Source organism: Truncatella angustata (assembly GCF_020726525.1).
Source record: "Truncatella angustata strain MPI-SDFR-AT-0073 chromosome Unknown BKA67scaffold_3, whole genome shotgun sequence".
Lineage (NCBI taxonomy): Eukaryota > Fungi > Ascomycota > Sordariomycetes > Amphisphaeriales > Sporocadaceae > Truncatella > Truncatella angustata.
The window spans coordinates 1,048,274-1,075,408 of record NW_025763383.1 but is presented as its reverse complement, the minus strand read 5'-3'; the positions used below and the strand labels follow the sequence as shown (position 1 = coordinate 1,075,408).

The 27,135-nt window shown below is 49.4% G+C and overlaps 5 protein-coding genes across 5 annotated transcripts; 3 read left to right on the top strand and 2 right to left on the bottom strand.

Annotated features, from left to right (window-relative positions):
- Nucleotides 1-5,456: 5,456 nt before the first annotated feature.
- On the top strand, nt 5,457-6,893 carry BKA67DRAFT_657196 (uncharacterized protein; the record flags this gene model as incomplete). Its single annotated transcript, XM_046107076.1, has 3 exons — nt 5,457-5,756; nt 5,814-6,436; nt 6,506-6,893. The coding sequence occupies 3 exons, from the start codon at nt 5,457-5,459 to the stop codon at nt 6,891-6,893; spliced, it is 1,311 nt and encodes a 436-aa protein (XP_045959512.1).
- Nucleotides 6,894-7,709: 816 nt separating this feature from the next.
- BKA67DRAFT_657195 (translation initiation factor eIF 4e-like domain-containing protein) lies at nt 7,710-9,063 on the bottom strand (the record flags this gene model as incomplete). Its single annotated transcript, XM_046107075.1, has 3 exons — nt 7,710-7,938; nt 8,007-8,819; nt 9,026-9,063. 3 exons carry the CDS (start codon nt 9,061-9,063, stop codon nt 7,710-7,712), a joined length of 1,080 nt encoding a protein of 359 aa, XP_045959511.1.
- A 4,448-nt stretch (nt 9,064-13,511) lies between these two features.
- BKA67DRAFT_534175 (exoribonuclease) lies at nt 13,512-18,014 on the bottom strand (the record flags this gene model as incomplete). Its single annotated transcript, XM_046099822.1, has 3 exons — nt 13,512-16,060; nt 16,268-17,952; nt 18,010-18,014. The coding sequence occupies 3 exons, from the start codon at nt 18,012-18,014 to the stop codon at nt 13,512-13,514; spliced, it is 4,239 nt and encodes a 1,412-aa protein (XP_045959510.1).
- A 1,363-nt stretch (nt 18,015-19,377) lies between these two features.
- On the top strand, nt 19,378-20,856 carry BKA67DRAFT_657193 (histone acetyltransferase type B subunit 2; the record flags this gene model as incomplete). Its single annotated transcript, XM_046107074.1, has 4 exons — nt 19,378-19,411; nt 19,480-19,591; nt 19,639-20,631; nt 20,682-20,856. 4 exons carry the CDS (start codon nt 19,378-19,380, stop codon nt 20,854-20,856), a joined length of 1,314 nt encoding a protein of 437 aa, XP_045959509.1.
- Nucleotides 20,857-23,087: 2,231 nt separating this feature from the next.
- On the top strand, nt 23,088-26,159 carry BKA67DRAFT_644761 (uncharacterized protein; the record flags this gene model as incomplete). The annotated part of the gene is made up of 1 exon (XM_046105860.1): nt 23,088-26,159. One exon carries the CDS (start codon nt 23,088-23,090, stop codon nt 26,157-26,159), a length of 3,072 nt encoding a protein of 1,023 aa, XP_045959508.1.
- Nucleotides 26,160-27,135: the final 976 nt, after the last annotated feature.

The window sequence follows — 27,135 nt, the reverse complement described above, 5'->3', positions numbered from 1 at the left end:
TCATGTGTAAGACCTAGTGATTATCTGAAATGATGTAGGCACCATGGGTCACAATTTTTGTATGAACAATGCGGTTCTCCCTTCACGATAAACAGATATACTCGTGACTACGGCGACTTATTTGTCTTGTCCAGTCGTCATCGTAGCGGTAAGGTTGAGAATGCCATCACTGGATAAAACGTAGCTGACAACAAGTAAGGCTAAGTAGTAGGAGAGAGCTCTCTTTGCCGAGGGATGAAATGAACATCTCTAACACGCATTCATGTCGACAGAGTGAATACAGGTTGAGAAGTATATGGAGTACTGTCATCTGAAGAATTTGGAGTCGGGTGCTGTCGGTGAGCCACTGGGTATTGTATTCCCACTCAGATAGTGGCGTGGGATCTAATGACTCATATTATCGTGACGCTGATTAACATGTGGATGGAGCCACCGTTGTTGAGTTTTGTCATGACGAAATCCGTCTCGCAAAAAGCACTTCATAACAGGGATCTAAGCAAAAAGTTTGAGTAGCAATGAAGGAGCCTCCCATTTGTAGTTGATGAGACTTGCAGGTGGGACACCAAGTGAGGTTATAAAACTTGCTGGCGAACTTTTTATGACGAGAGTAATCTCTGTCAACGTATGGCGGGCACATACTAATCTGCTGACAACTGCCGAGGATGCGACTAGACTGACGATGATAGTTTGAATTCAATGGTAGCCTACAGATCACAATACTGCAGCCTCAAAAGTCTGCTAAATACGATAGATAATACCCTGCATAGGTGCCAGGCCATACATGCTATGATCCAGAAGCCCGCATGTATATGAAAGCTCAACCCGAATGGTGCATACTCACCATTCAGTGACCAGTATCTTGTACATGACGTTTCTGACATCATTTTGAGATCACGGTTGGAAGGTCTACAAGACACCTTGTATGAAAATGTGTTACTCAGGGAGTCCCAACAACAACCACCTGAGTTCTTTTGATGATCATCTTAAAAAATCTGGTTGTATTGTGTTCGTACGTATACTTCTTTCGCTCAACGATATTGTTAAAACGAGTAGCCACGACTCATGGGCTGATAGATAAATACATCATCTCCGGTCCTGCTAAGTGTGCCGATAAACAAAGAGGATCCAGCCACTTTTCACGCTCAGGACTCCACGTCGTCATTCTTTGAGGCCCCTTTGAAACCGATACTCGCATCGCGCATGAGTCCATACACATCCGTTTCAGCACTTTTTGCAAGTGAATAATGCGCCCTAATTTCAGGACCAATCCTGGTATACCTTTAATTGTATGGCGACGTTGAAACCATTCTAGCCTCAACGGAGCGCTCAATGTTCATATTACTTTGACAGCGGTTTTAGGTTGCGTGGTTTCCGCCGGTGTCCAGTGGCTTGGTAGAATTTCTTTGTGAAATCATGCAATGTATATGACATTCTGGCTTTGGCCTTGACTGCACTGGTGTGCTGGGAGTTGGTATGGTCTGGTACCATCACCAGTCGGTTCCCCGCTGTCTTGGGCTCGAGAAGGTATGCTTTCAAACGATCTTGAGAGAGTGCTTGACCACAGTCTGATGCCTTCGATGACGAGACACTATGAGGCTTCTTGGAAGAGGTACTCCTGGAGACAAAAACATGAGATTCCAAACGAAGGAACATCAAGCGACCGTGCAGGTTTGAACACACCTCTTAGCAACCACATTCTTGTTTGTGCAGGGCATTGTCTGGGTTCCAAAAGAAGAAGTAGAAGATGAAGAAACTCCTCACGTTTTTCGATAAGAGAATAGAATAAGAAGAGATTATGTAATTAGATGAGTCTTAGTATTCGTATAGCTTCATGGAAAATCACTGAAAGCTGCACAAAAAGGCCGCCTTTATATATCATAAGACATGTCTTTGGCATAACAACAAATTCTCAGTGGGAACCCTAGCATTCACTTTTCCGTGCCTCACGGGCTGCTTGATACTTAGACATACGAAAAAAAAAATTGTATGGAGAAGACGTTTTTGCTTTTTTATACAGTGTGTCTGCACCATTACCTGTTTGGCTAGTCCTGCTGATGGGACGAAGAAGTACAAGCGTTCTGCCCAGTATACAACAGTTGATACGAGTTTAGGGCGATGGGCATGGTAACATGGGCAATAGTGAAGGATAAATTTAAACGCCACAAAACTTCTGTAACAACACCTGCTTGCTACCGGTCAATCGTATGTGGCACGCCATTTCCGAAAAGATACGCCCATGCCGTGACAATTTCCAATTCAGATATGCAAGTGTCACGTTATACAGGGGCATCCCGTGTGCCTGGCGTTATGTTGAAGCAGGGTTTTCAGTCATTGGCCAATTCGAAGCTCAGTTCAGCTCGTTGTAGTCGCGGCACTAGCCTGAGACTATCCTAGTGGTGAGTGGACCGCTATGAAGCGTAATCGCTATACGTATGTTGCCATGTTCCACTGCATCATTTCCTCCACCTTTTCTATATCAACAAGCCTCTTGTTTATTTCTTTTTCTTTCTTCTTATGGAATTAAATAGGAGGAACCTCAATACGTTTTGGCCAAGATCCTTCTCCGCATGCAATGTTTTTAAACAAAGTGCTCCAAGAAAAGTACATAATAAGGATGGAAGGTATCTGATACTGTTAGCTAACGGGGCATTGAGCGGCTTAAGACTTTCTGGGTGACTCGTGACATACCCGCTGGTTTTTCCGTAGAAAAGCACTTCATCCTGGTTCCGGACTGAAGGATGCACTGTGAGGTTAGGCCCGTCGATCAATCTGGCATAATATGATTTCAACCCCGATAATTTTGTGCAGCATCGTGGCGTTGTTCCAGTATCTCTTCCAAAACGCCTAAACGGTTTCCGATCTTGTGGCTGACCTTACCTGCGTCTGTTTGCTTTTGCGATGGAGCCTATCTTGGCAACACCCTGGTCCCAAAACTTTACCATTGACATCCATGATCTTGGGATTTGACGACACGCAACAATTTGCACAAATCAAAGTGACTACCGATCGAAAACCACGCTCTTTTTAAGCTCGCTGACCACAAAATTGAGACCTGTGGATGACGTGCTCGATGAACTTGTAAATGTGATAGCCGACCTGATTTGCGACAAAATCACTTGTTAGGCGGTGACATGTCACGAGAAAATTTCTGATTAGAGTACAGTATTAGGGGGTTGTGGAAAGGACACACCGTCACAATAGTGTGTCTGGTTAGAAAACCACTTCTCCTGGGGTTCTTCGCTCGCAACTTTTATTACATCGATAACTATGGTTAGCCATTCATAGTGACGACGGAGCACCCTCCGGGCTACATGGGCCAGGTTCTCAGAACGGTTCCTTGTGGAGGCTCAACGAACCAGATGCTCGGTAGCATCCCCGGCTGCCTCCACCAATCATAACAGCTTAATTGCCCATTGCCAGCCGACAAGCGGGGATTTTGGAATAAGCATAAAAACATCCCACGCCCATTCTCAAGATCCGGCAGAGAACCAGTGGCGAGTGCCCAACGTCGAATGGCTTGTTCATATCTGCACCAATCCGATCCCAGAACAGCTCGAGCTGATAGCCACTTGCGGTCCTACCGTAATCATCAATACAGCATTTAAAACCACCATTGTCTGCAACTCAAAACTCTAATTGGAAAACTAATGCAAACTTCCTCCACGCCAGCTGTTTGCGTCGTCTCGAACATGGCTGAACGTCAGCACAACAGCGCAACAGCGCAACAGCAACCGATGGAACTTTCAGAACTTCTGAGCCATGCTCCCGTCTCACCGCGTTTGTATGCAATCATAGCGGCGTGGGGTTCCAATATTGGGATCAGTTTGATTGGAAGATCTGATCCTACACGACCAGCAAAACGGTTCAGCTGTTCAACACAAGCAACGACTTTGAGCATGGGCAAGCCATATCTTGATTCTCCAGAAAGCAAGGTCCATTAACCTTGGTTACTCGAGTATCTGCCAGGCTGCGGGGGTGTTCGCATTAGTTTCAACCCTCATATCGTCATTCGACTTCCATGCCAATCTTGGTTCGGTATGGCAGGTCAAGAACGACTTTCCGGCATCTCAGATGTCATGGAGCATCGATTCTCTTGCCCGCTCTACAAAACGCCCCGTTCGGCTGAGTTTGAACTCCGATCCTTCGGCTTCCTGATAGAACCGCCTATTGACAGTGCAATGCAGACTGGCAGTACGGCCATTTCAATCTTGGCCATAAGATGTATCATGGTTGAAAGTCTTTTCGAATCTAGCTTGAAAACAATCTGATCGTCTGGGCCTTGTAATTCAGAGGCTAGGGGCGGAAGTACCCTGAATACGATGGTCTGAGTCGGCTATTCTTATGGGACTTATCGACCTCGGCTAATTTACGTATTGGCCGCTTGCATTTTTTTGGATGCGGACAAGTTGCTTTTACCAATGCAATAGCAATATATGTTGCGTGTAGCTGGTGTTGTTCACTTGCTCTAATTGCGCAATAATTTGCCACTGATATGATTCATCTCGTGAGGAGACTGAAATGTGATCTGGATCAACGGGATCCTTAGATCCTTAGCGCCTGAAGTTACTTGCTGGTGTCTTGAGTGACTGCTCTTCTAGCTCTGTTGGTTGCATCATCACGTCGGAACAGCCAGTAGGTCATTCTTTGCATGACCGAATAAGTCTTACGCAGCCTTCTGGCTAACAATGCTCAATCATCACCATATTGAGCTACTTCGTCGCAGTTGCAAGCTGGTCTCACCGTTCCAAAGACAAAACAATCACACAACAGTATGTATCTTCCCCTGGTAATGAACAAAAAGCTAGTGAAGACTAAATAAACAATGAATGGCTGGATGTGCCGTGGCGTCCTTGGAGGCCAGAGATATGAGACTTCTCGAGCGAGAAGAGACACTGGCTCAAGAATGGACCTTGGAAGAACAAAAACTTAACTTTGGTCTTCTTGGACAACGTACGAGAACCATCATGGTTCAATGCAAAACAAGGAAGTATCGCCTGAGAGAAGGCGACTACAAAGAGTCGGCATCGAGTTGACGTCAGGCGGCATCTGTCCGATTGCATGGAGGGAGTTAAAACATACTGTTCAATGCAAAAGGCTAGACTCCAGAGATACTATGACTAAGGTAATAAACTCCTTCACTCTATATGACGATCTTACAGGCGACGGTGTTACCTTTCGCTCCCAAACGCCAGCAATTGAGCGTTGCTTCTATTCACCGTCACCGACTTTTTGGTGTTATTCGGCATGCGATGCCTGACCTAAGACTGATGTTCGGTTGTCGACGAGTGGCATGACTGTTGCCTGAGATGTGTACCAACCAACCAGCTACGTTTTCTAATCTACTAGACACGATCGGCCTAACCAAGAGAACTTTCCTTGGAACTGGCCTGTTCCAGTCCAGCTTTTGATCCTTCATGTAACTTGTTCCAGTCTTTGCAGCCGGCACATTAGCGACTATGTCTACACAAGACGTTGATATCTTTGGAAGCAGATCGCTTGCAAGAGCGTTTGCTCTCGGAGACATTGATGATCCCTCCATACCACCACATCTTCGTTTGCATGATCCTATCACGGGTACCCCAAAAAGCAAGCGTGAGGCACTGCCCAAGTTCAAGTGCCTCCTCCCTACCTGCACGACCACCCTCCGCTCACAGGAGGAGCTCATGGGCCATCAGTGGCAGAAGTGCCATTATTATTGCACTGACTGTGAGCGAGATTATCCTGACCTCGAGTCACTCGGCAAGCACAACAGTATTGTACGTTGTTCACCTCATCCATCCTGTTCCTACGCAAGCTCAATGCCCTTTCCCTAGGTTCACAAGCAATCTCAAGACCTGATTTGTCCTGGGTGCGAATACAAGAGTGAGACTGGAGCTGGATTAATTGGACATGTCGAACGCGGCGAATGCCCCCGCATCTTCCCATCCTTCCTACACAAGCGACGTCAGGATCAGATTGTGTTCAACGAAGCCCTGCGCAAGATGAACCCGGCTAATGAAGACTTTGTCCTCACCGGGAACATGGCCAAGATGGATATCAGCGATAAACATCGTCCCCACACCAAGCCCGATGAGCGCATTCCCAGCTATAAACTTACTACCAAGAACTTCCCCGAGCTTGGCAAGGATCTCCAGGATTATCGTAGCGGCAACGCTCGAGTTCCTGACCTTCTGACCGGGAATGATATGCCGACGCACTGTACTCCTGCCGTTGGACAAGTCGAGAACCAGTGGAATAAGGAGCAGAACCTCCTCTTGGATATCGGTCCCAGCACACGACCTACAACTCGCCAGCTGGAGACGCTCAGCGTGGCTGCCCCTTCCACCCGTGATGTCAATCCCATCGAGAGAATCAGCGACCCGGACAACCCTGGATTCAGCGCGGCCGTCTTCTACCATCCGATCCTGCAGCAATTCGTCTGCCCTCATGGCTGCAAGTGAGTTATTCATCACACTTACAATACCATACTGCCCCAATTACTGACTCGATCGCTAAAACAAAAAAGGAAGAAGCACAAAAACGCCAGGGCCTTGGTCGCCCACCTCAAGTCACCGGCCCACCGGGAAGACGTCGTGTTCAAGTGCCCCCGCTGCCTCCGCGACTACCGGGGCATGGCGCCGGCGCTGGCCCACGCCGAGAACGCCAGCCGCAGCTGCAACATCCGCGAGACGGGGGAGTTCCGCAGGTTCGTCGACCACGTCACCGGCGGCATGCTCGACGGTCTGAACGGCAAGGATGAGTGCCTCGAGGACGGCCGGCCCCGCATGGTCGTCCCCCGGGCCTTCTACGAGGCGCTTCCCCTCCCGAGCCACCTCGAGCTCGGAGGACGTAAGGAGCAGGCTGCTCACCTCGGTCGTGGTAGGATGGCAGAGTGGGAGGATGAGACGCATTGAATCAGGTACATCTGGATTGTGAACTTGGCTGGGTCTGTCTACTGAGTAGCTAGTCATATTGTTGACGTACGAGTGAAACCCCTTTTTATGTTTTTACGCATAAATCACAGACAAATACCATTTTGTACGCTTGCAGGAACCCCAATCTCATTCCAAATCATACCAGGTGTGATGGTGACTAGCTGGGATGTCCGCGTGTTGTTGTGGTTGGTTGCATCAATAATTTGCCCGGACGTCACATGGTCCGAATTCAAATCATCCCCAACAGCCGAGTGTGTGCACCCGTGTCCTCCTACTTGACGATCATCGACGGCCAGTGCTGGCTGAAGCTGTTTGGTATGACAAAAATGACTGAGATCTCATTGGTTGGTCCCTGTCCAGTATGCGTCCTCACATTATCCGCTGCGACCGTCTCGATTCTAAACACGTCCACCGCTCGTATCGATTAACGTAGAGCCAGGCTAGAAATTTTATCCATCGTGGGATTTGGCGGTTTGGTACGGACCAGCACGAACTGGCGTGAAGAAGCCGTGAAGAAGCTGTGCCAATGCGACCGAGAGACACGTAGATTGAACCAATACCAGCGGATTGCATAGATTATGATATCATGCCAGTAGTCATTTCCCCCTCCCGGCTAACTAGCTATTTCATCATCATCAGTCCCACCTTCGCTGAATACCAAATCAGTCGCTATGAGAATGATCCCTCCAGGTGTTACATGCGTAGGTGTACAAAGGGTTCTTCCTATTCGGATTCCATGGCTATGGATATGGCATCGTTCAAAAGTTGAGCCAAAACTTTAGGGCAGGGGTTTTTCTAAGACCTCTGCTCATCCTGCGAGCGCCGGCTGTTGTGGCTTTCGTTATTGTTGTTGTTGTTGCTATTATTGTGTCGCTTGTTTTCGTTGTTGTTATTGTTATTGTTGTTGGCGGCCCTCTCACGTCGTTGCTCGTCAATCGTGGCTCGTTGAGTAAGACTCTCGTCATGGCTCTTGAATTCAAAGCGTGTGTTGGGCGGACACTTGAGTAGGCTCTTCATTGACTCCCTGAGAGAGTCAGTCAGTATGTGTACGACGGGTGATGAATGCATGTCTCTAGGATGATTCAAGCATACCTGATCTTGAGGACCTTGCCCCCTGCAGATGCGGTCCAAATGGAGATGACGTCCTCTCCATTGCGCACACTGAGCACTGCCCCGTTGATTTGAGAGTTGTCGTCACAGAGTGCGCCGCCAACACAAGCCAGAAGTATCTCGTCCCAGTAGCGGTCTGCCACGCCTTTCTTGAGGCGCAAAACCCACTTGCCTCCGTCCTTGTTCTCCTTGTCCTCCCATATCGGGCGAATACCTTCCTTAAAGATGTGGTAGTCGGTCATTAACGGTACCTCGGAGGGAGCCTTGAGATGTGTATACGCAGTCCAGAACTGCTCGATGGTGGACGCCATCATCATGGGGTGTAATGTGTCCTCGTATGGGATGTATCCGTGGGCCTTGCTGATGGGCGGCCGCGTCCAGAATACCCACGTGTCACTGAGCGGGTGGGATCCTCCAGGCTGAGTAGATGGCGAGGAGTCGGCCGTAGTTGAATCGTCGTTGCCGGGGGGTCTCGCAGCGTCCTTGAAGGTCTTCTCTGCTGAGGGTGTTTTACTTCCAATAGTGCCCATAGCCATCTCAAAAGGATTGCCCGTCGTCTTGGGGGTCTTAGCTGAACCAAAGGCCGCGAAGGCACCGCCTGAGCCGAGGGCAAAGACATTGGAACCTCCTGTGCCAATGGGGGATGCTAGGCCGCTGCCAGGCGTGGCCACAGCCGCAAAAGGGTTCGACCGGCCGTGGGAGGACTGGGGGCCATTTCGGCGTGATAGAGATGAGAAGTCTCTTGCTTGAGTGGTCGGTCCCTCTGGGTTGGTCGACAATGACAGGTTGCTGGTGCTGAAGGAGGAGAAGAAGAGGAGTGTCAGTCGAGGTTCAATGAAAGGACAAGACAGGACAGGACAGGACGGACAGGACAGGACAGCAGAGCAGAGTAAAGCAAAGCAAAGCAAAGCAAGGCACAGCAAATGCGAAGGCTGCCCAAGCTGAGCTGAGCCGAGCCAAGGCAAGGTAGGGCAAGGTAGGCTGAACGAACAGCTACTCACTTGGGGCGGCGGCTCCAGATGGTGTTCTTGTTATCCATTGCCGCGACTGGTAAACGAGTGACAGGCGGGGGACTGGATCCAAATGGTATCGTGAGGTGAAAGTAAATTCTCTCTTGACCGGTCCTCCTTCCCGTATCCAAGGTACAGACAAAGTTTCCAATACTATACTTTTTATCGAACCCGAGGGCAAATAAGGATAATGCGCCAAAGAAGTTGATTCGTTGGTCGCGGGGGCAGTTTGGTTGGCCGAAATGTGGCGAATGCAGTTGTAGGAGTCGTGTTTGGCCGTTACACAAGAGCTGGTGATGTCAGGATTCCTCCGAGAGCACAGAGTGCAGAGTACAGAATGCAGTACGGTACAAGTGCTTTGCGGGACAGTATCGGTCAAATGTGTGTTCACTACTACTGGCAGCCTGACGTTCGTGTTCTGGCGTCGCACTGAGAATTGATATGGAATGACGGGGGTGGATGGGTATATTCGTGTGCAGATTTGAGTTGAGTTGATGCTTGTGCAGGTTGAATGTGAACAATTGGTTGAACAGTTGGGTTCTGATGTTGGTGTGGGTATTTACATAGCAGAGAGTTGAACTGTAAGTTTTGCATATGCTAAGTTTTGCATATGCCCCAATGTGCTCCAACGAGACCAGGCGTCTAAAACTCACGTCTGTCTGCATCGTCTGGCGTCTACGTTCTTCGTCTGCGCCTGCGCCTGCGCCTGCGTCTCGTCTCTCGTGTTCCCGGCGTCTGTAGGTGCTTGGTGGCATGCTTTTGCACCACCTGACAGGGGATGCATTTGTTCTTTGGGATCCACAGAAGCCACTGCACAGCATCTGTCTACAGTATGTAGGTTAAAACTGCTTCATTCTTCAGCAAGGTAACGGAGACAGGTTTAGCGCATCTCATCAATGGATGTGCATTGCATGCGGGTCCGGACAATACCCTTCTTTCTCTTGCAAGACTGCCACGCTTTGTCGGCCCGCCAAGCCTCCCCACATGCCAGCTGGCGCCCTGGTCCCCACCCGCTCTGGCTCCTCTTAACTCCAAAACTTTTCGCCCCAGGCCTCACACTTTCCCTTTCTTCTTCATTATGCAAGACCACCAACTCAAATCATCGACAGCATGCCTTTGACCTTACGCTGCTGACGACTCCGATGTGTGTGTCAAGATTGACCAAACGAGCCATTGCTTAAAAACCATCATCACGAGGGCCCCACGCGAGTGCTTCCCATGATGCGGTGATGACCTGAAGCAACACCGGACATTTCTTTATCATTTGAATCCTATCAATTTGCATGTCTACGTATGCATGCGCGCCCATAGATGAGCCTTGCGGCACTACGAATACCATGCTGCTACTCACATCAAATGTAGGTTTCACTCATGCTCTATTAAATCTCGCAATGATGACATTTTGATTATGGTAATCCGACTCAGCCCGCTTTTATCCTTTTGAGGCTGCCTTGACTGGCTCCCAAGGATGAGGTTGAACTTGTCGAGAATGGCACCGTCTGAGCTTGAGTCCATGTTCTGCATACGTGACATGTAGCTTCCAGGATCAGCACGGGCTGACCTAAGCGTCTTGTAGGCGCATCTGTCCACCTGCAAACGCATCCGACTGAATTGGCCAAGAAAGAATAACAATAATAAAAAATCCCCGTTGTCAACGGCGAGCTTATCTCTATTATCATCAGTCTTCTCAACAGGTATTTTCGAAAAGCTTTGTGTCAAATCAGTACCGATGTTTGAGTGACAACGCCAGCACAGTACGATCAGGCACAACTTGTACTGTGAGGCGTCGAAAGGACATGAGCTACTGCGTTGGTAGCAATCATGATTAAAAATTACACCGTCAGCGCCTGGCCTTGACCATGCTGAAGAAACAGCAAGTGGCCTCCGACTAGCGTCCGGTCCGCCATCCAGCAAGCTCAAAATCTTGACAAAATGCAGCATCACCACCCCAATGTCGGTACCCGTTTTATGCATTTGACGGAACTCTTTGATGAGCTGATCCGCCTGGCCTCCACTTTCGGCATCATTATCGTCAGCCCTGCACCTCTGTTGCCTCAGTCGTTGGAAAGTGAGCGGATCGTGGCTCTGTGCATAAGCCCAGCCCAACGCTTTACACCTTACAGTGTTTGAGTATGTTGAATACGTAGCTGCTCAAGACTAAAGCTTAGAGATCTACATTGACAAGCGCCAATTGACATCCATCAACAAGAGTATGCTCTGAAAAATTCGGACTTGCTCGATTTGCAGCAAGAAAGATACAATCAGTGCTTAAGGTAACAGTACACATGTACACCGGCGTTGTGAAATGCGACTTCCAGTGCTGCGCCCACCACACCGTCCGAACAGCCCGTGATCAAGACTTTGTACTCAGATGTCGCCATTCTAGCGTTAATTCGGTCGTGGAACAATGGCAGGATTGACTTGACGGCATGTACAATTCAAATGCCCGAATTTTGACGTGGTTTACAGATCTGGATAAGGATTTATTATAATCAGGATAGTACGTAAATAATAGAGTAAATCAAGCTAAAGGCTTGGGAGGGAAAACTCTATCTTTTACATATATAAAGTTAAGGGCCTTACAGTACAAACGGCTTACGAGATTACAGTCACATAAGTTAGTATTACTCACGATTCTAACAACGGCGTATGAGAATTATTATGATATCTCCAGACAGTAGTAAGGGTCAATTAGTAGCCCTAATTATCTAGGAAAATAGTATAACTTCCAGAGCATAAGCGCCTATCAGGCCCCTTTTACAACGTAGCAAACCCATATCATCGAAGAAAACGGATACATATTCCCCCGTCAGACTGCAGCAGGTTGCCGCCAACGGGTAATTACCTCCGCTGTCAAATCATCCCGAGGTATGCTGTAAATACAATGTCATCATCCCTGCCGCAGGCAACCAAGCTGTTAATAGAACATATTTCATAAACAATATAGATTATTTGTTTACTTGTATCACTATAATGAGCCATCCTATTCCATATTTATACTACTAGCTTATAATTCGAAGACTATACCAAGTCTAATAAGATTCGGGAATATTTCATATTTCATAAGTGGAAAATTATTGAAACCAGTTGTACACTCTATTTACTTTTGTATGCGCTACTTGGTTTTCATGTAATGGTCGAGGGTCCGAGACTACTCGGTCAAATAACCACTCCGCTTCTTTCATTATCAACGGCCCGGCAACAATTTCACGGGCACAAATGATCAATCGCGAACCCGCTGATCCTCCGCTCACAATAATCTTGAGCTGTTAGTGCAAATGCTGGATTACCTCCCTGGTTCTGCCCTCAATTTTCACACTATATGTGTTGTAGGACCAGGCCGCTAAGTGTTTTCAGAAATGGCAACATGGAATCCATCCATGCATCTCATTTGACCCCTGTCGAAGCTGCTCCGTCTTCTAAGACTCTTAAGCTTCCGAATTGTACAGTGAACTTGCATAATATCTTATTCCGAAGCGACTAAGACATGGGGCAAGTGTCTTTCGCTACGCGTTGTTACAACTACGCGGCCTCTCCCTTACACATTTATTGATTTCCTGCTGTTACCCCTGTGACTAAAACGAATGTGAAGAAGAACCATACTCATGGCACCAGAGACTGGCCGAGCATCAGAATAAACTGCTGACGCCAAGGCGCCCTTTTTATTGGACCCTCTTGTCCCAGGAAGAAGGACCAAGTACTGCCTTCACGTCAACACGAAGCTGTTTACTCTCCTTCCCTTTATCTGCATCATAAGACTTATAGCAAATCTTGACGCCACTTCTCTGAGCACTACTCTACTCCTCATCACGAACCAACACAATGACGTAGGGCTGTAAATTGCATCAATCAACGCCTTCAATTAAACTTGCCAGCTAAACGTCATTTATTACCTTTGGCCTGGGTTGGGTGCCTTGCTTCTGTGGGCACTCCTAGCGTTGTCAGTCTCCTGATGAATGGCACTTTCGTAAGACATGTATCGTGGCAGCGAATATTTTGTGGTCGATCTGTCCATCATACGTATAGGATTGCGGGAACATTGTAACTTCACCCCATGACCGAAGACTGCTTCTCATTTTACTTGTGTAACATCTGCCCTAACCCCAGCGCTCCTTACAGAAGACAGGACACAAGAAATCATTGGGAACAGCCGTGGACGAGTGACCATTGAATGTGTTCGGGCTGTCTTCGATCACTGGTGCTACACCCCGATCCTCCTCTAAATGCCAAACCTGGAGCCATGTTCGGACCGGAGCCGGTTGCGTACCGAGGCCATGCACCAATCAACTGTGAAGGTTGGTTCGACGAACCCAAGGACCAGGCCGGGGAGCCGAATTTGGCTTTTACTAGTGCGTAAATATCCGTTAAGATAGTTTATCACGTATTCCCGAGGATTGTCCCAGTGTCTTGGGTACATAAGGAACTTTAGCTGTGACCGGGGGAATTGATTTAATCAGTTATTAGATCACTACACTATCTATGCGGCCGGTTGCTGCACTGGCCCACCTCGACCTCGCCCGCCCCTTCCACCTCTGCCACGGCCTCTACCACGGCCCCTGCCGCGGTCATTCAAGTTGGCGGGAGGTGGTACTGCGTTGTAATTGCCTTGTGGTATGGCACTTTCCTGATGAGCTTGAGGATTGTACAAATTGCCACCACCCCTTGTTCGATATACAAGATTTGCTGACTGAAGCTGGGGAGGAGCACCGCCGTTAGGGAAACCACCTCTGCCCCTGCCTCTACCTCTTTGCGAAGAAGCCGCGCCGTTCAGTGCGCCTCTGTAGCTACCATGTAACGGGCCAGGTGCCGGTGCCTCGCGATACGCCTTCCCGTGAGAGCTGCCATAGGTACCGTGTGCGCTTGCTTTCGGTTGCTGAGCATCGAGCTTTGCCTGCTGCTGTGCGTTGAGTACAACGAGCTGTTGAAACGTTGTGTTGAGTACCGAGTTGGCAGGAACGGTGCCGCCACGGAAGGGGCTACACCGCTCGCCAAGAGTCGTGCCACTCATGAAAGTGCCATCCCAAACGACGTCAAGCACAGGCTTATTACCTATGTTGCTGATACCAATGACGGTTCCCTTAAGGCCAATAGGCACCTTTCCTGAGTTCTGGGCGGACATAACTCTGTCACCAAGACTGAACTTCTGCTTGCCCAGACGCTGTTCGGCATCTTGCGGACGCAATATAGCGTTTCGCGGTATATCATCAAACCTTCGCAGGGAGGGGGCAGGTGCGTCGCTAAGCACCGCGTCAAGCGCCTGCTCAATTTGCTTGACCACCTCAGAATCAAGCTGTTCGGCATCTAGTGGAACACGTTCGAACTTGCTCTTGTCTTGTTCTTTGATCCAAGCCCCGATTTCCTTGACTCGCTTGGTAGCGTATTCAGGATCGGGAAAGAGGTCGGTCTCGGATAGTTCACTGCCTTGAGGATTGCGCTTGATGGCAGCGAAAAAGTCAGGAAAGTGCGCCATGTAATTAGCAATAAGCTGAACAGCAGCGGTGCTAAACTCCCAACCGGATTGAGACTTTCGTGAATAGCCCAATACCTTCAACTTCTTCGCCTCGAACTTCAGGTCGAGGCCAAGGTTGACCCTCATGCCTCCGACAGTGCGCACAAAGAAGGAAGCCGTAATCTTGCTTAGCACCAATGGATGAAGGTCTAGCTCCTTTGCGAGTGCAAACGACGGCCAATAGTTGTTCTGCTTATCAGCTTTTTGGATAACCGCCTTGGCGAAATGTGGTTCCGTCCGAATAAACAAGTCCAGCTTATTCCGTATTGCGATAGGGTCCTCACCTTCCTCAAACTTTTGCTTAACAAAGTAGAGGGAAGTGTTGACCACGGCTCGGTTATCCTTATGGCCAACGACTTCCACAGGGCGGCCATACACCGGCCGTTCCCGGGATAGTGCCGGTTGGTTCTTGTGATTGTCCTTGTGAAAGCCCATCAGCAGAAAAGCGCGACTCCCGACAGGCAACTCTTCCTCAATAGGCAAAGCCTCTTGCTCAATAAACCGTTGATCTTCACTAACGACCTCATCCACGATTGCTTGAGCGGGATAATCTGTCTCAGTGCCCGGAATAAGTCCGTATTCTTTGACCAGTGCACCTTGATCGGTCTTGGTGAGGCCTTTCAGCATCTCAACATGAACCATGGCTTCGACGTCCCCAATGATGATGGCCAGGCGATTGTTGTAAAAGTTCTCAATGCGAGAAGCCTTGGCACTCCAATCGTTAATCTCCTTACCATGGTGCTCGCGCGTGACTACCTGACCAGAGCCATCCTCAGCAAGGGTATAATCGAAAAGCTCATCCGAGACTCTAACAATCTTAGCCTCCTGTAAAAATGGGTAGCCAACGAAACATTTCTGACCAAGCTTGACCTGGGCAGATGAAGCGCGGCTGCGAATGTCGACATCAGACAGGGTCACAACCATGCTCTCGTTGCGGCTTTCCTGCTGGAAAACCTTGACGCCATGGAATCCCAGGGTTGCATTGTAGGCCAATGTCGCCAGACTGGGGAAACCGGCCAGAGCTGCAACATTCAGTTTGGCACCGGGCATCAAACCACGGTATAGCTCGAGGCCTTCCGCGACAGGTAGATCGTAAATGTTCTCGACAACCTTGCAGTGCTGAATGTCGGGAAACTCGCCGACCAATGATGATGGATAGGTGTAATCAACAGAACGATCATACGTGAACTTGAGACTGACCCCAAAGCCATTTCGAGCCTTTTCGTCATCCGAAAGAAGCTCATTCTTCGGAGCCATGGCGGACAATAGTCGATGTTCGTCGATAAATGGAATCTTCACAACTGCCTCCCACTCCATCTTCTTGCCATTCATGTCAAGCTCAAAGTCTCTTGGGTAGAAATCGATAATAGGTGAGTTTGCTTCAGTCATGAGCGGGTGATAAACAGTAGGAACAATCTTTTTGCTTCGATCGGGCAGAACACCCATGAGTTGTTCAAAAGGCCGGAATGGCTGACCCAATTTGAAGTCGAGATCGGCACCAAAGCCCTTGGTAACATCTGAGTAGAGTTAGCAATGACAACACTGGGATAACTTTGGGACGAACGACAAAATTGTGAATATTGCTGAGCAGAACGTCGTCGAGATAAGATAGAATAGCAAGGATTGGATTCGGAAATGCCAACGATATAGGATGAAATAAGACTGGATGGGTGGAGAAGATACACGCGCGTAGACTGTAACACCTATGAAGCAGACAGACTTACCAGAAATCATGGGTGAATAGTGTGAGGCATAATACCACGGCCACGAAGCAACTCCTTGGTAGTAGTAGTATAAGACCCATTGCAAACCTTGGACGTAGTTCTCGCAGAGCTTGCGCAACTCTGATTCCTTGGTCTCAGGGGTCCATTCGTCGAACTTCTCTTTGTAGTACTTCTCCTTCCACTCAAGGAACTTTTCCTTGTACTTAATCTGCATGGAAGCCTGAGCCTCTTCTGCTGACTCATCAACGACCTGGGCATTGTCGTATCGCTTCATTACACGGAGAAGAGCCATATGGCCCTCCTCTTCCTCTTCCTCCTCGTTCTCGCCGGCGGGATTGGACGGCATAGACAATACTAGATGTCTCTCTCCCTCGTCATCTTCAGTAGTGCGCCATTCGATGTGAAGGCTCTCGGCAGCGTCCTGAACAAATTTGCGATCGGCTGCAATGAGTTTGGTGCCCAGATCCAAACCACCTTCGGGGCGTTTCTGAACATACTTCCTGATCTGCTTCCATAGGTCTTTCTGTTGGGATGACATGATCACTTTGCCCTTGGCCTTGCCAGCTGCATCACCATTGGTTTCGACAGCGCGCTTGCTCCTGAGCCACTTCTCGTCAGAGTTCTCGTGCTCGAAGTGGCGAGTTTCCTCCTTGGATAACTCCTCCAATAATAAGCCCAGCCTTGACAGGTTAATAACACCGCCCTCGTTGAGGTAGCCGTCAGTTTGCGGGAGAATCTCTTTGTAAATACGGAACATGGTCGCCAAAGCTCCTTCGTTGATGTGTAGGTAAGGCAGGTTGGGAAGAAAATCGTTTCCGACGAAGAAAGCCATCAAGATAAAATCGTCAATGACTCTTTCCATGTCGAACTCAAACTTGAGGGCATCGTTCTTTTTCAGGTCCTGGAACTCCAACTCCAGGTACTCGCGAACAATGCAGAGATGCATCAAATAGAAATTTTGGTGCTCCAACTCCTTGGACTTGGTCTTGGAAGCCCTGCCAAACGTGACCTCTTCTCTCAGGAGACAGAAGTGTGGGTCATGGCTGAGAAGTCCCAGCATGATCAGATCAGCGTCGAGACCGTATAAACAGTGTCGAACGTTGGGATCATAATCTGGCTGGGCCTTTGCGTTACGGATGTACTCCATAATCTTATGTTCTCCTTCACCAGGCACCTCGTGGCCAGACAGAACGATCTCACAGCCTTGCCAGTCCTTGTCCTCGGACACCTTCTTGGCAATGAAATACTTCAGGTGCTGTGTCAGCTTCTGCATAAAGCCAGTACCGGGAGTGATGCAATTGCTGTCAAAAGCTTCTTCCTTGGGCATCTCTACACCCTCGCGGATGGCCTTTTCACGGGCCTTCTCGGCGTCGAGAGCGGTTCGGAAACGTCGCGCACGCTGCTGATTCATCTTTGCGCGAGGAGCGACACCGTCAATAGCCATGAAGAACAGCTTCTGGGGTTTGATGGTGCCGAACAAGTGCTCAATGTAGTTGAAAATGCGAATGAACATTTCCTTCTCGCTGAGGCGGTAGGTAGCATCATCGCTGTCCTTGTGTGTACAGTTGTGAATGATGCCGTTCATATCGAGGTACAGGTTATCGAATTCGGGAATCCGATTCTCAGCGATGAGCTGAGAGATGGCCGGATAGCGCTCCGACAGCCACCTGAAGAACTTGGGAACACTGAGAGATGGTCAGCAAGAAGCGCAGGTCGGCCGGTACATGTGTAGACAGACATACCCCATGGTAGCTTGGGCTGATTTCGCAGCTTCGAAACGTTGACAATGTGTGTTTTCGGGGGTAGGGGAGGGCGGATGATTAGACGCAGCTCTTGAGGCACTTTCTCAGAAAGTCATGTACCGAGGCGACAATAGATACTATACTTGCACAGGTCGACTGCGACTGAAAGAATCGTAGTACCAAAGGAACTAGAATTAATGAAACTGGTGGCAGCAAAAGACGATGATGGCCTAGACTAGAACTTGAAGCAGAACTAGAAATATAGAATCCTAAAACTCCGAAAGGAACCTATACGGAAAGGAAAGTGTTGCAAACTGATTGTCGCGAAACTCGTGTGTAGCACATTGGGACTTTTCTGTCAAAGTCGAGGCCAACGCGTGGGTTTTGTTGCTGGATGAGGTGAGTCGATGGACTCTCGGTTGGACGTTGCGCACGGCAAGATGCAGGCGGCGAATGGGGGGTGAAGGCTCGGCAAGGAATCACATTCGATATTCGGTCATCGATGGACTCTCACAAGGCTGAGTAACTTATGCCCCGAGCAGCTCAGGCGGTGGGTGGGTGGATATTGCCTTGTCATGAAAATTGCCCAAATTGCCAAATTGCCTTCGGCCTTGCAGCTGCCCGAAATGCTGGCAAAAATAAAAGAACTGTGCACTGTTACACAAGCGCAGTAAGTGTCCAGAATGCTGGGCATGGCATGATATGATGGACTAGTCTAGGTTACATATGCAGTACTTGTATGGAGAAGGCACCGGATAGACTATGCTTTGAACTTATCCCAGACGGGACCGACAGGCGAATCTGTCTGCATCCATTAATTCCCGTCAAGGCAGTTCGCATCGTCCCAGCCTTCCTCGTGAACCTTGGGTGACTTTGTAAATCCCGTATCACAATGCACACTAAGTTACGGTGTGGAGAAAGTTGGGCGAGGTTACATATCAACATCGTTCATCGATTGGGTTTAGGACACCCTACAGGCAAGTTGACTACTGTAACTACCTACATTTTACGGCAAAAGTTCGGCTGGCTCGCCACATCCCTTCAGTTGCCCACCTGCCCCGCCAGGTATTCCTCTGGAGGCCAGAAGCAGAGAAGTCTGAGGCCGGCCCCTGTAGCATCTAAATAGAACCGCTAAACCAAATGTCGGTTAGTGTGCTAGCTAGCTACATAGAGCTCTTCCAACCACTTTACGCGCACCGCGTCTTGAGCTTCCAGTTGTTTTAATTTATCCCAACTCACCTCGGCGCGAAACCTACCGAAGACCAGCTCAGAGCAGTTTCGATTGCGCCGTAATATCTTCAGAACATCACCTTCACATCGCTAGAGCTCCCGAGGTCTTTACGTATTTGCGCCCAGAAACAAACAAACATGGCACCAGCTCCCACGGTTGAGGACGTCGACAGTCAGTTTTGCCCGCCTCCTCCTCGGGCCCTCCGTTGGAAACAACCAGCCTTACTGACTTTTACGTAGTGGACGGCGCCGCCACATACGGCGAGGAGGACGATGAAGCTCAGAGACTCATCAATGAGGAGTACAAGACATGGAAGAAGAACGCGCCTTTCCTCTACGACATGATTCTCAGGTGGGTGTTGCTACCCAGATCATTGATGCTGAGCTGACAATTCAAAGCACTGCCCTTACCTGGCCAACACTGACCGTCCAATGGTTCCCTGATGTCAAGGAGCCTGAGGGCAAAAACGTCAAGATCCACAGAGCTCTGATCGGAACCCACACCTCGGACGACAAGCAGAACTACCTCCAGATCGCCGAAGTCGAAATCCCAAAGGCCGTCCGGCCGAATCCTCGCGATTACGACGAGGAGCGTGGTGAGATTGGCGGCCACGGCAAGGGCGACAAGACAGCAATGAAGTGGAATATTGTGCAGAAGATCGACCATCCCACCGAAGTCAACAAGGCTCGCTACTGTCCCCAGAACCCCGATTTGATCGCATCCCTCACCAGCGATGGCAGCATTCTGGTCTTTGATCGCACCAAGCACAGCAACACACCCAACGGAAAGGTCAACCCGCAGATCAAGCTGGTCGGCCATGAGCAGGAAGGCTTCGGTCTTGCCTGGAACCCCCATAATGAGGGCCATCTTGCATCCGGTAGCGAGGATCAGACGGTGCGTCTTTGGGATATCACGGCGCTGCAGGCTGGCCAGAACACCCTGAACCCCACACGAACTTATACCCATCACACTAGCGTCGTCAACGATGTGCAGTATTCCCCGATATGCAAACACTTCATCGGTACTGTCTCCGACGACTTGACCCTTCAGATCCTCGATGTCCGTCAACCAACGACTACGCAGTCCTCCCTCGTTGCTAGAGGCGGTCACACCGAGCCCATTAACGCGCTCGCATTCAACCCTTCCACTGAGGTCTTGGTTGCCACTGCGTCGGGTGATAAGACAATCGGTATCTGGGATTTACGAAATGTCAAGGAAAAGGTCCACACCCTAGAGGGCCATCAGGACGCAGTCACGGCCATCTCGTGGCATCCACACGAGGCTGGTATTCTTGGAAGCGCTAGTTACGACCGACGAATAATCTACTGGGATCTTGCTCGTGTTGGTGAGGAGCAGCAACCCGACGATCAAGAGGATGGTCCTCCTGAGCTGTAAGTCTTCATCTCCTACCATTTGTTTTTGCCACTAACACACGTGAAAGCCTTTTCATGCACGGTGGTCACACCAACCATCTTACAGACTTCAGCTGGAACCTCAATGAGCCTTGGTTGATGGCTTCGGCTGCAGAGGACAACATGCTGCAGATCTGGAAAGTGGCCGATTCGATCGTAGGTAAAGATGACGCCGATATCAGTCTCGACGAGATGGGCAGATAGCTTCTAGCTCCGTTAGCCGGATAGGCCATTGCCGTTCCCTCGACCTAGGAGCCGACAAAAGTGGCGCACAGTGTCAACGAGATTTTGTAGTGAACAGGACAGATACCCTATGTATTTATGAGTTTATGTGTAAACGGCTGAAACAGTTGTTTCCTCAACCTAAGGTTGCGTTCTGTTACTCGTACCATTAAGCGTTACACGTGTTGACCGTAGCAGCACCTGGTGGTTTGTATGGCATCGCAATGACTCCCCCCTGTTCGTATATGGCGTAAGCCATGTGAATGCTCAGCCTACACGACCTAAAAAGCTGAAATATGTACCAGTAGCGGCATATGCTCTACACTTTCACACCTTGTTCCAGGACGCTTACAGTAGTTCTTGGCCCGACATCCCTTGTTGTCTTATATCATGACTCGGATCGAACACTGAAAACTACTGACTTGCTGGATTATCAAATGGGACAGAATGCGCAAGCGATCTCACCAATATTCTCTAGCACCGTCCTGTCGTAGCCAGGCAGAATTAGATAAGGTGACTTTTGTCAGACTCGGATGCTTCTGAAAGGGATCTGGCATTAATTCGCGCGAAAACTTCTATGAGACTCAGTCTACCATCAACACATCTAAAAAAGAAAGAAAGAAAAAAGAGAAAGGGCTCAAGCATTAATGTAGTACCGAATATCTCAGCAGGCATTAATGCACTGTAGGCCTCTACCGCACAAGAGTTCTGGTCGGGGTACGTTCGCACATGACTGCAATATCTCAACATGTCCTGTCCCTTCTCTTGGTCGCGATATACGGAAGTCCTGGTCGCTCAAGGTGTATCATTGTATGATAAACGCGAGTGTAATCTCTCCAAAGGCACAAGACAATGTGTATATTTCGATATGCCAATAAAAGTAGCTTCGAACTCAAGGGCTTGTAATATCGCTCAAGCTTTTACTCACAGCTTCCATGATTAAGCTAAGACTTTGTACAGCTGATCAGCCAAAGCTCATGGAACTTGCCCAAATATTACATAATAACAATAATGAAGATCAGGAGTTTAAGTACGTGCAGAACTAGAAATTATCCAGGAAGAACTCGATTGTTTGAAGTGGGTATTCTTGTTGCTGTGTTGGACAACCGTTGTTGTGGAAACTTTGACAACCAACAATCACATACGCTTGTTGTGACACTTGACCTGACTATCTGGATACATTATCAGTCGCTCTTTTACGCACTTAACCCAATTTCCAGAGCTGTTTTCTCAGTTCACTGCAATCTAGCAGAAACAATTTCATCACCCTTGTCGACAAAAAGCCACCCTGGATATCAACACCGCTCATTCTACTTCACTTCAGCTGTATTTCACTGGCAGCACTCTGCCATAAAAAAATCTAGTCAGTACCACCCTATTAAGAACTTTCATTCTTTTCCACTCCAACGACCAAACGGGGTTGCTCTGTTTCTTGATTTGCCTACCAACACTGGCGTACCAACGAAGTACGTTCATCGTCAAGAAAATGTTTGGCCAGATTCTCATCAACATTATGATAACCAATATTTAGTTTCTTTTCCAAGCCAATCTTGAACAGCACCTTTAAAGTTGACAGATCTCGTCAGACTTACGGACCCAATACTTCCTCGCGCAACGAGCTCTCCAGCCTTCCTCTTCAAATGTTTGGCCGATGAGCCTATTACAGAAGAATTTAGCTGTAGACTGGCAACCGAGTCAAATAGGATACTCCAGTTATAGGTATGTAATCAATCCAAGGAGTTTTGCATGAGTCTTTTCGTAACATCTCCACATTCCGATATTAGAGCTTGTGCTTCGTCTGCTATTTCGGCTCAATCATCCTATATTCATCTATCCCGTTGTCATTATGTTTGTCTCTACACTTGATCAGCCACACCCACCCTATGTAGAGTTTAAATCTGCACCATAGCCATATGGCGGCATGTTGATTCTGCCAGTTTTCAACGTATGAACACGTCAGTCACAAAAGTATACCATCGCTCACTATATCAATAGATTCTTCGCCATACCACAGCTGGGCCTTCCATCTGAATTTAGCAGGCCACTTCCGGTCCTCTGTCGAATACCTAACTCGGCCCTTGGACCTAACGAACGCACTGTTCAATATTACTTCGACAACTTTGGATTTCTTGTACTAGCACCGCCACACACACACCCTGATTCCTGTACACAAATATCAACAATTCGCTGGGATACCCATCAAACAGCACAAAATGCCCCTAACACCTATTCGCGCTCAGGCACCTGGTACACCTGAGGCTAAGCACAATGGCAACGTGAACCAGCGAACTCCCAACCGGGCCCAGATCCGCAAGCGTCTGGAAGACTGTGCTGCAGAACACCCAAAGCATCTAATTACAGCAGCGGGACTTGCCAAGGCAATACGTACATTGGCAGCCAGAAACCAACAGGATCAACATGCTCTAATCGCTCAGACAGGATACCTTCAGCCGGCTCCAAATCTGACCTCTAGTGCCATCAAAGACTCTGGTAAGCGAGTTGCAGTCGCCAATGATGATCTTGACCGAGATATCGTCTCATCGCCCTTCAAGAAATTCTGCATCAACAAAGATAAGAGCACTCATGTGCCTCTTGGTGAGTATGATGTGACGACACCGCCTAGACGCATTGCCGTTGCAAGAGATAGCCGTCATGAGGACACCAGCGATGTTGAGGACACACCTCGCATTCAAAAGTTCACACCTATCAACAAGCCGCGGACAAACATTACGGATTCGGAGCACATTGGAAAAAGAACTCCACTGCCGAGTATAGCCAACCGGGGAGAAGGCCTGGGATCCCCAATCAAGCACGGCTCGCCCATGCATAGACACGGAGGTACCCCTTCAGGATCAACGCCCTCACCCATACGCCGCAACTTGGCAAGTGACATCCCGACCTTTTCCTCCGGCACCGGTATCACGCAACGCAAGGCTGCCCCTGCACGCCTGAATCTCGAGCTTCCAGGTGCCGCACCGTTGACTTTCGTCAATGAGGCTACCCATTATGTCGCTCTACCAGCATACAACAGAGGTATCCGAGTCAAGGTCGATGAAGTACAGAAAATCATGGACAATGAGGCACAGCGCACCGGAGATAAGCTCGTAGCTCTGTTGAAGACGCCTATATATAACCTGGAGCCTAAGGATCTTCTAGGCCTGCCCGCGCAATTTCCCTTCGTTGTAAAGCCGATACCCAAGACACCTTCCTCGGCTTTTGCAAGATTCTCGCTGGCTACACCTGCTACGGCCCAGTTCAGTGCCGACGCCAAAGTCCGAAGCAGGGCAGCTAATGATCGCGCGCAGTCTAGGATTGCAGAGCAGGTCGGTACTGCTGCTGCGACAGGCAAGCCATCTGCTTATCGCTTCGTGCGTCGCATGCGCCGCACTGACAGAATTTTAGCAGCCTTGAACACGGGTCATGGTGCCATTCGCGAGAAGGACGTAACCAAACTGGTTTCAATGAGCGGGTTTACCGCCAAGTCGACCGGTAGTTCACAACGGGAAAAGGACAAGCATCCATTCGACCTCATATCAGCACTCTCGCGGATCCCGGAGCTCGCTATGGGCGTGGCATTGTTTCTTCCGCCGCGGGACGTCCTGACACTCTACTCTGTGTCCGTCCAGTTTCACACGCAGACCAACACATATCTCCAGTCCAGCATCGCGTTTTGGACTCGTGATTGGGCTCCCGATGCTGCTCGAATCTTCCGTTGGGATCAGCACAAGGCATATGAGCACTTCGCAATACAAGACCCTGCCGGTCGACAGTTGACATTTCCGCTGCAGCTGACTTGGCAGATTGCTGGAAACAACGATGCCGCCTCTAGAAGTCCGTGGGTCAGAGACAATGGCAGGCGAGTACCCAGCATTAAATGGTATCAGATGGTTGCTCTTCGCGACGATATCGCCGCAGACATCCTCGCACATCTTGCCCGACAGGGCTTCCGATGCCCCAAAGGAACCAAGGCCTCACTTCTGAAGATGTGGATGGTCATGGACCTCCCCACCAATGAACAGCGCCGCGGTCTGCTTGCCCGCCACGATGTCTTCTCGGACCTGGATCTCGTCAATCTCGTCATCCTCATCACCAAACTTGCATTCCGCCTAAACGACCCGATCTACGGCCCCGAGACCACGGACCTGCTCGAGCTCATGCTTGGTCAGAAATCCCTCTACTCGCTCTGGCAGATGCTGTTCGGCCACAACTATCGCGACCACGTCTCGTTGATACAGTGCAAGATCCGTTACGATCTCGGCTCGGGCTGGCATCTCGGCAAATTTCAGCTCACCGGCCTCCTTGACCCCAAGTATATGCGACCCTACGCACCTCCCGTCCTAGGCGTCCCGGCCAACCAGATTGGCCGCTTACACCTCGAGCACTGGGGCGAGAAGGGCGTCATGGTCCCCGCCCTGCTGCGACCCTCCGAGTGCATCCTGGCCGAGGGCGCTCGAAGACAGCTCAAGCTCGACGAGCACCTCATGAGCCTCGTGATCTGGGGTCATGTCGATCAAGCCACCGGCCGAAACGTCGCCCCGTCCGAGGACGAGATCTGGATGCGCGATGCCGAGTACAAGAACCGTGCTATCAACACCAGTGCTGAGCTCACACCCTTCCACTGCCGCCGCGCAAGATGGGACGAGCTCGACGAGCGCGGTCGCAAGAGGATCCTGTTGGCCCAGGAGGTCCGCGAAGAGGGTATCTACAAGTGGGACGACCGGAAGTACGACGATCGCGACCTGACTTTCGAAGAGAACCGTGATGTCAACAAGAAAATGACGGAGGCTTTGCAGTCCTCCGCGGGTGTGGATCTTGATGACCCTAGCTTCAGAGTCGACGCCGATGGCAACGAGATCGCGCCCGATGCCGCCTCTCCTTTCGCCCCCGGTATCGTGACCGCTGGTTTGACCAAAGCTCGAGAGTATATCCACCACGACAATGGCGGCGGCTACGAGTCCGATTCGAGCGTCGACAGCCTTGAGGCTACCATAGAGGTCAACGACAACAGCAAGGTGCAGTACGCATGGGAGCCGTTGCTGGAGGACCACATCATGCACATCCCTCGGACGACTGCGCTTCCCGCCCCCAACTTTGGCGATATCTATGGCACAACTGATGACGAGGAAACGGATCAAGACGACGATGGAGATATCCCGGGAGATGAGGACTATGGACGCGAATCCGACATCGAGTACGAGAACATCTGGGACATGTGGGAGGAGATGGAGCTCAAAGTGTTCACATCCCTCTTTGACGACGGTGTCGATGAATACATGGACACGTAGACGGCCAACACCGTCTCGTAAACCAAAACAGCCCGATGTCTCTCTACTCCGCTCGCATTTGGGACCGATCCTTCCGAGTTTGTCTTTGGGGAACGATCTTCGACACCCGCGCCACTTCGCCGACTCTACATTCGTTCCCTTGCGCTAATCGGTAAGCATTTCTACCGTATCCTTTATTTAAAAATTTTTTTTTCTCATTTCTTTTCATCAAGGGCTGACTAACATGGCGGTATTCGTGCAGCCGTTCTGCATGATATGGCAAGTCGCCATAACCTTCTTGCTCGAGCATGGCATCAAACGCAACGACATAAGACCAATCACGACGCCTTGTTTTTCTTCTTTTTCTTTTCCACTCCACACTGGCACCGTTATGATTCTGAAGGAGGGCATTGGCACCAAATCTCTACTAGAGCAGTTGACTGACACAAGCCAGGACCTCGACTCTGTTAGGATAAGCTTCTCTCCGGTCGTTGTTCTTCTTGGTGGATGCAGTTGGTTTCGTAATCCATACCACTGGTTCTTGGCTATGGTTATAGACCGGTAGATAATATAGTAGTAATGCAATGAACCTGCGTATACTCTCTCTGGGTCCCGAATTTTTCTGCGTCTTCACAAGGTTCGGCTGGCCTAAGGAGGGAAATGGATGAGCCGTTCAACGACCATGATGTTTAGTTATTGTGAAAGTACCAGAGACCGATCCAAGACTTGGTCTTCAGTGGGTTTGGTTTCTGTAAGCCTCAAGCTCAAGTCAAATCACCATCAAGGCTTCTCCATGTCCACTCCGAGTAGATAATCGGCGAAGAAGGGACGACACCTAGAACGAATAATCTTTTAATGCAATTCTTTTTTAAAACTTGTCTTTAGTTTATTCATGCAAATATGCAACAAAACATGGCCCCCTCTCTCACTCTCCGTCCACTATTATTAGCCTCTAACAATATCCACCACTATTTTACTTCTGCACCGGCTCCAGCCC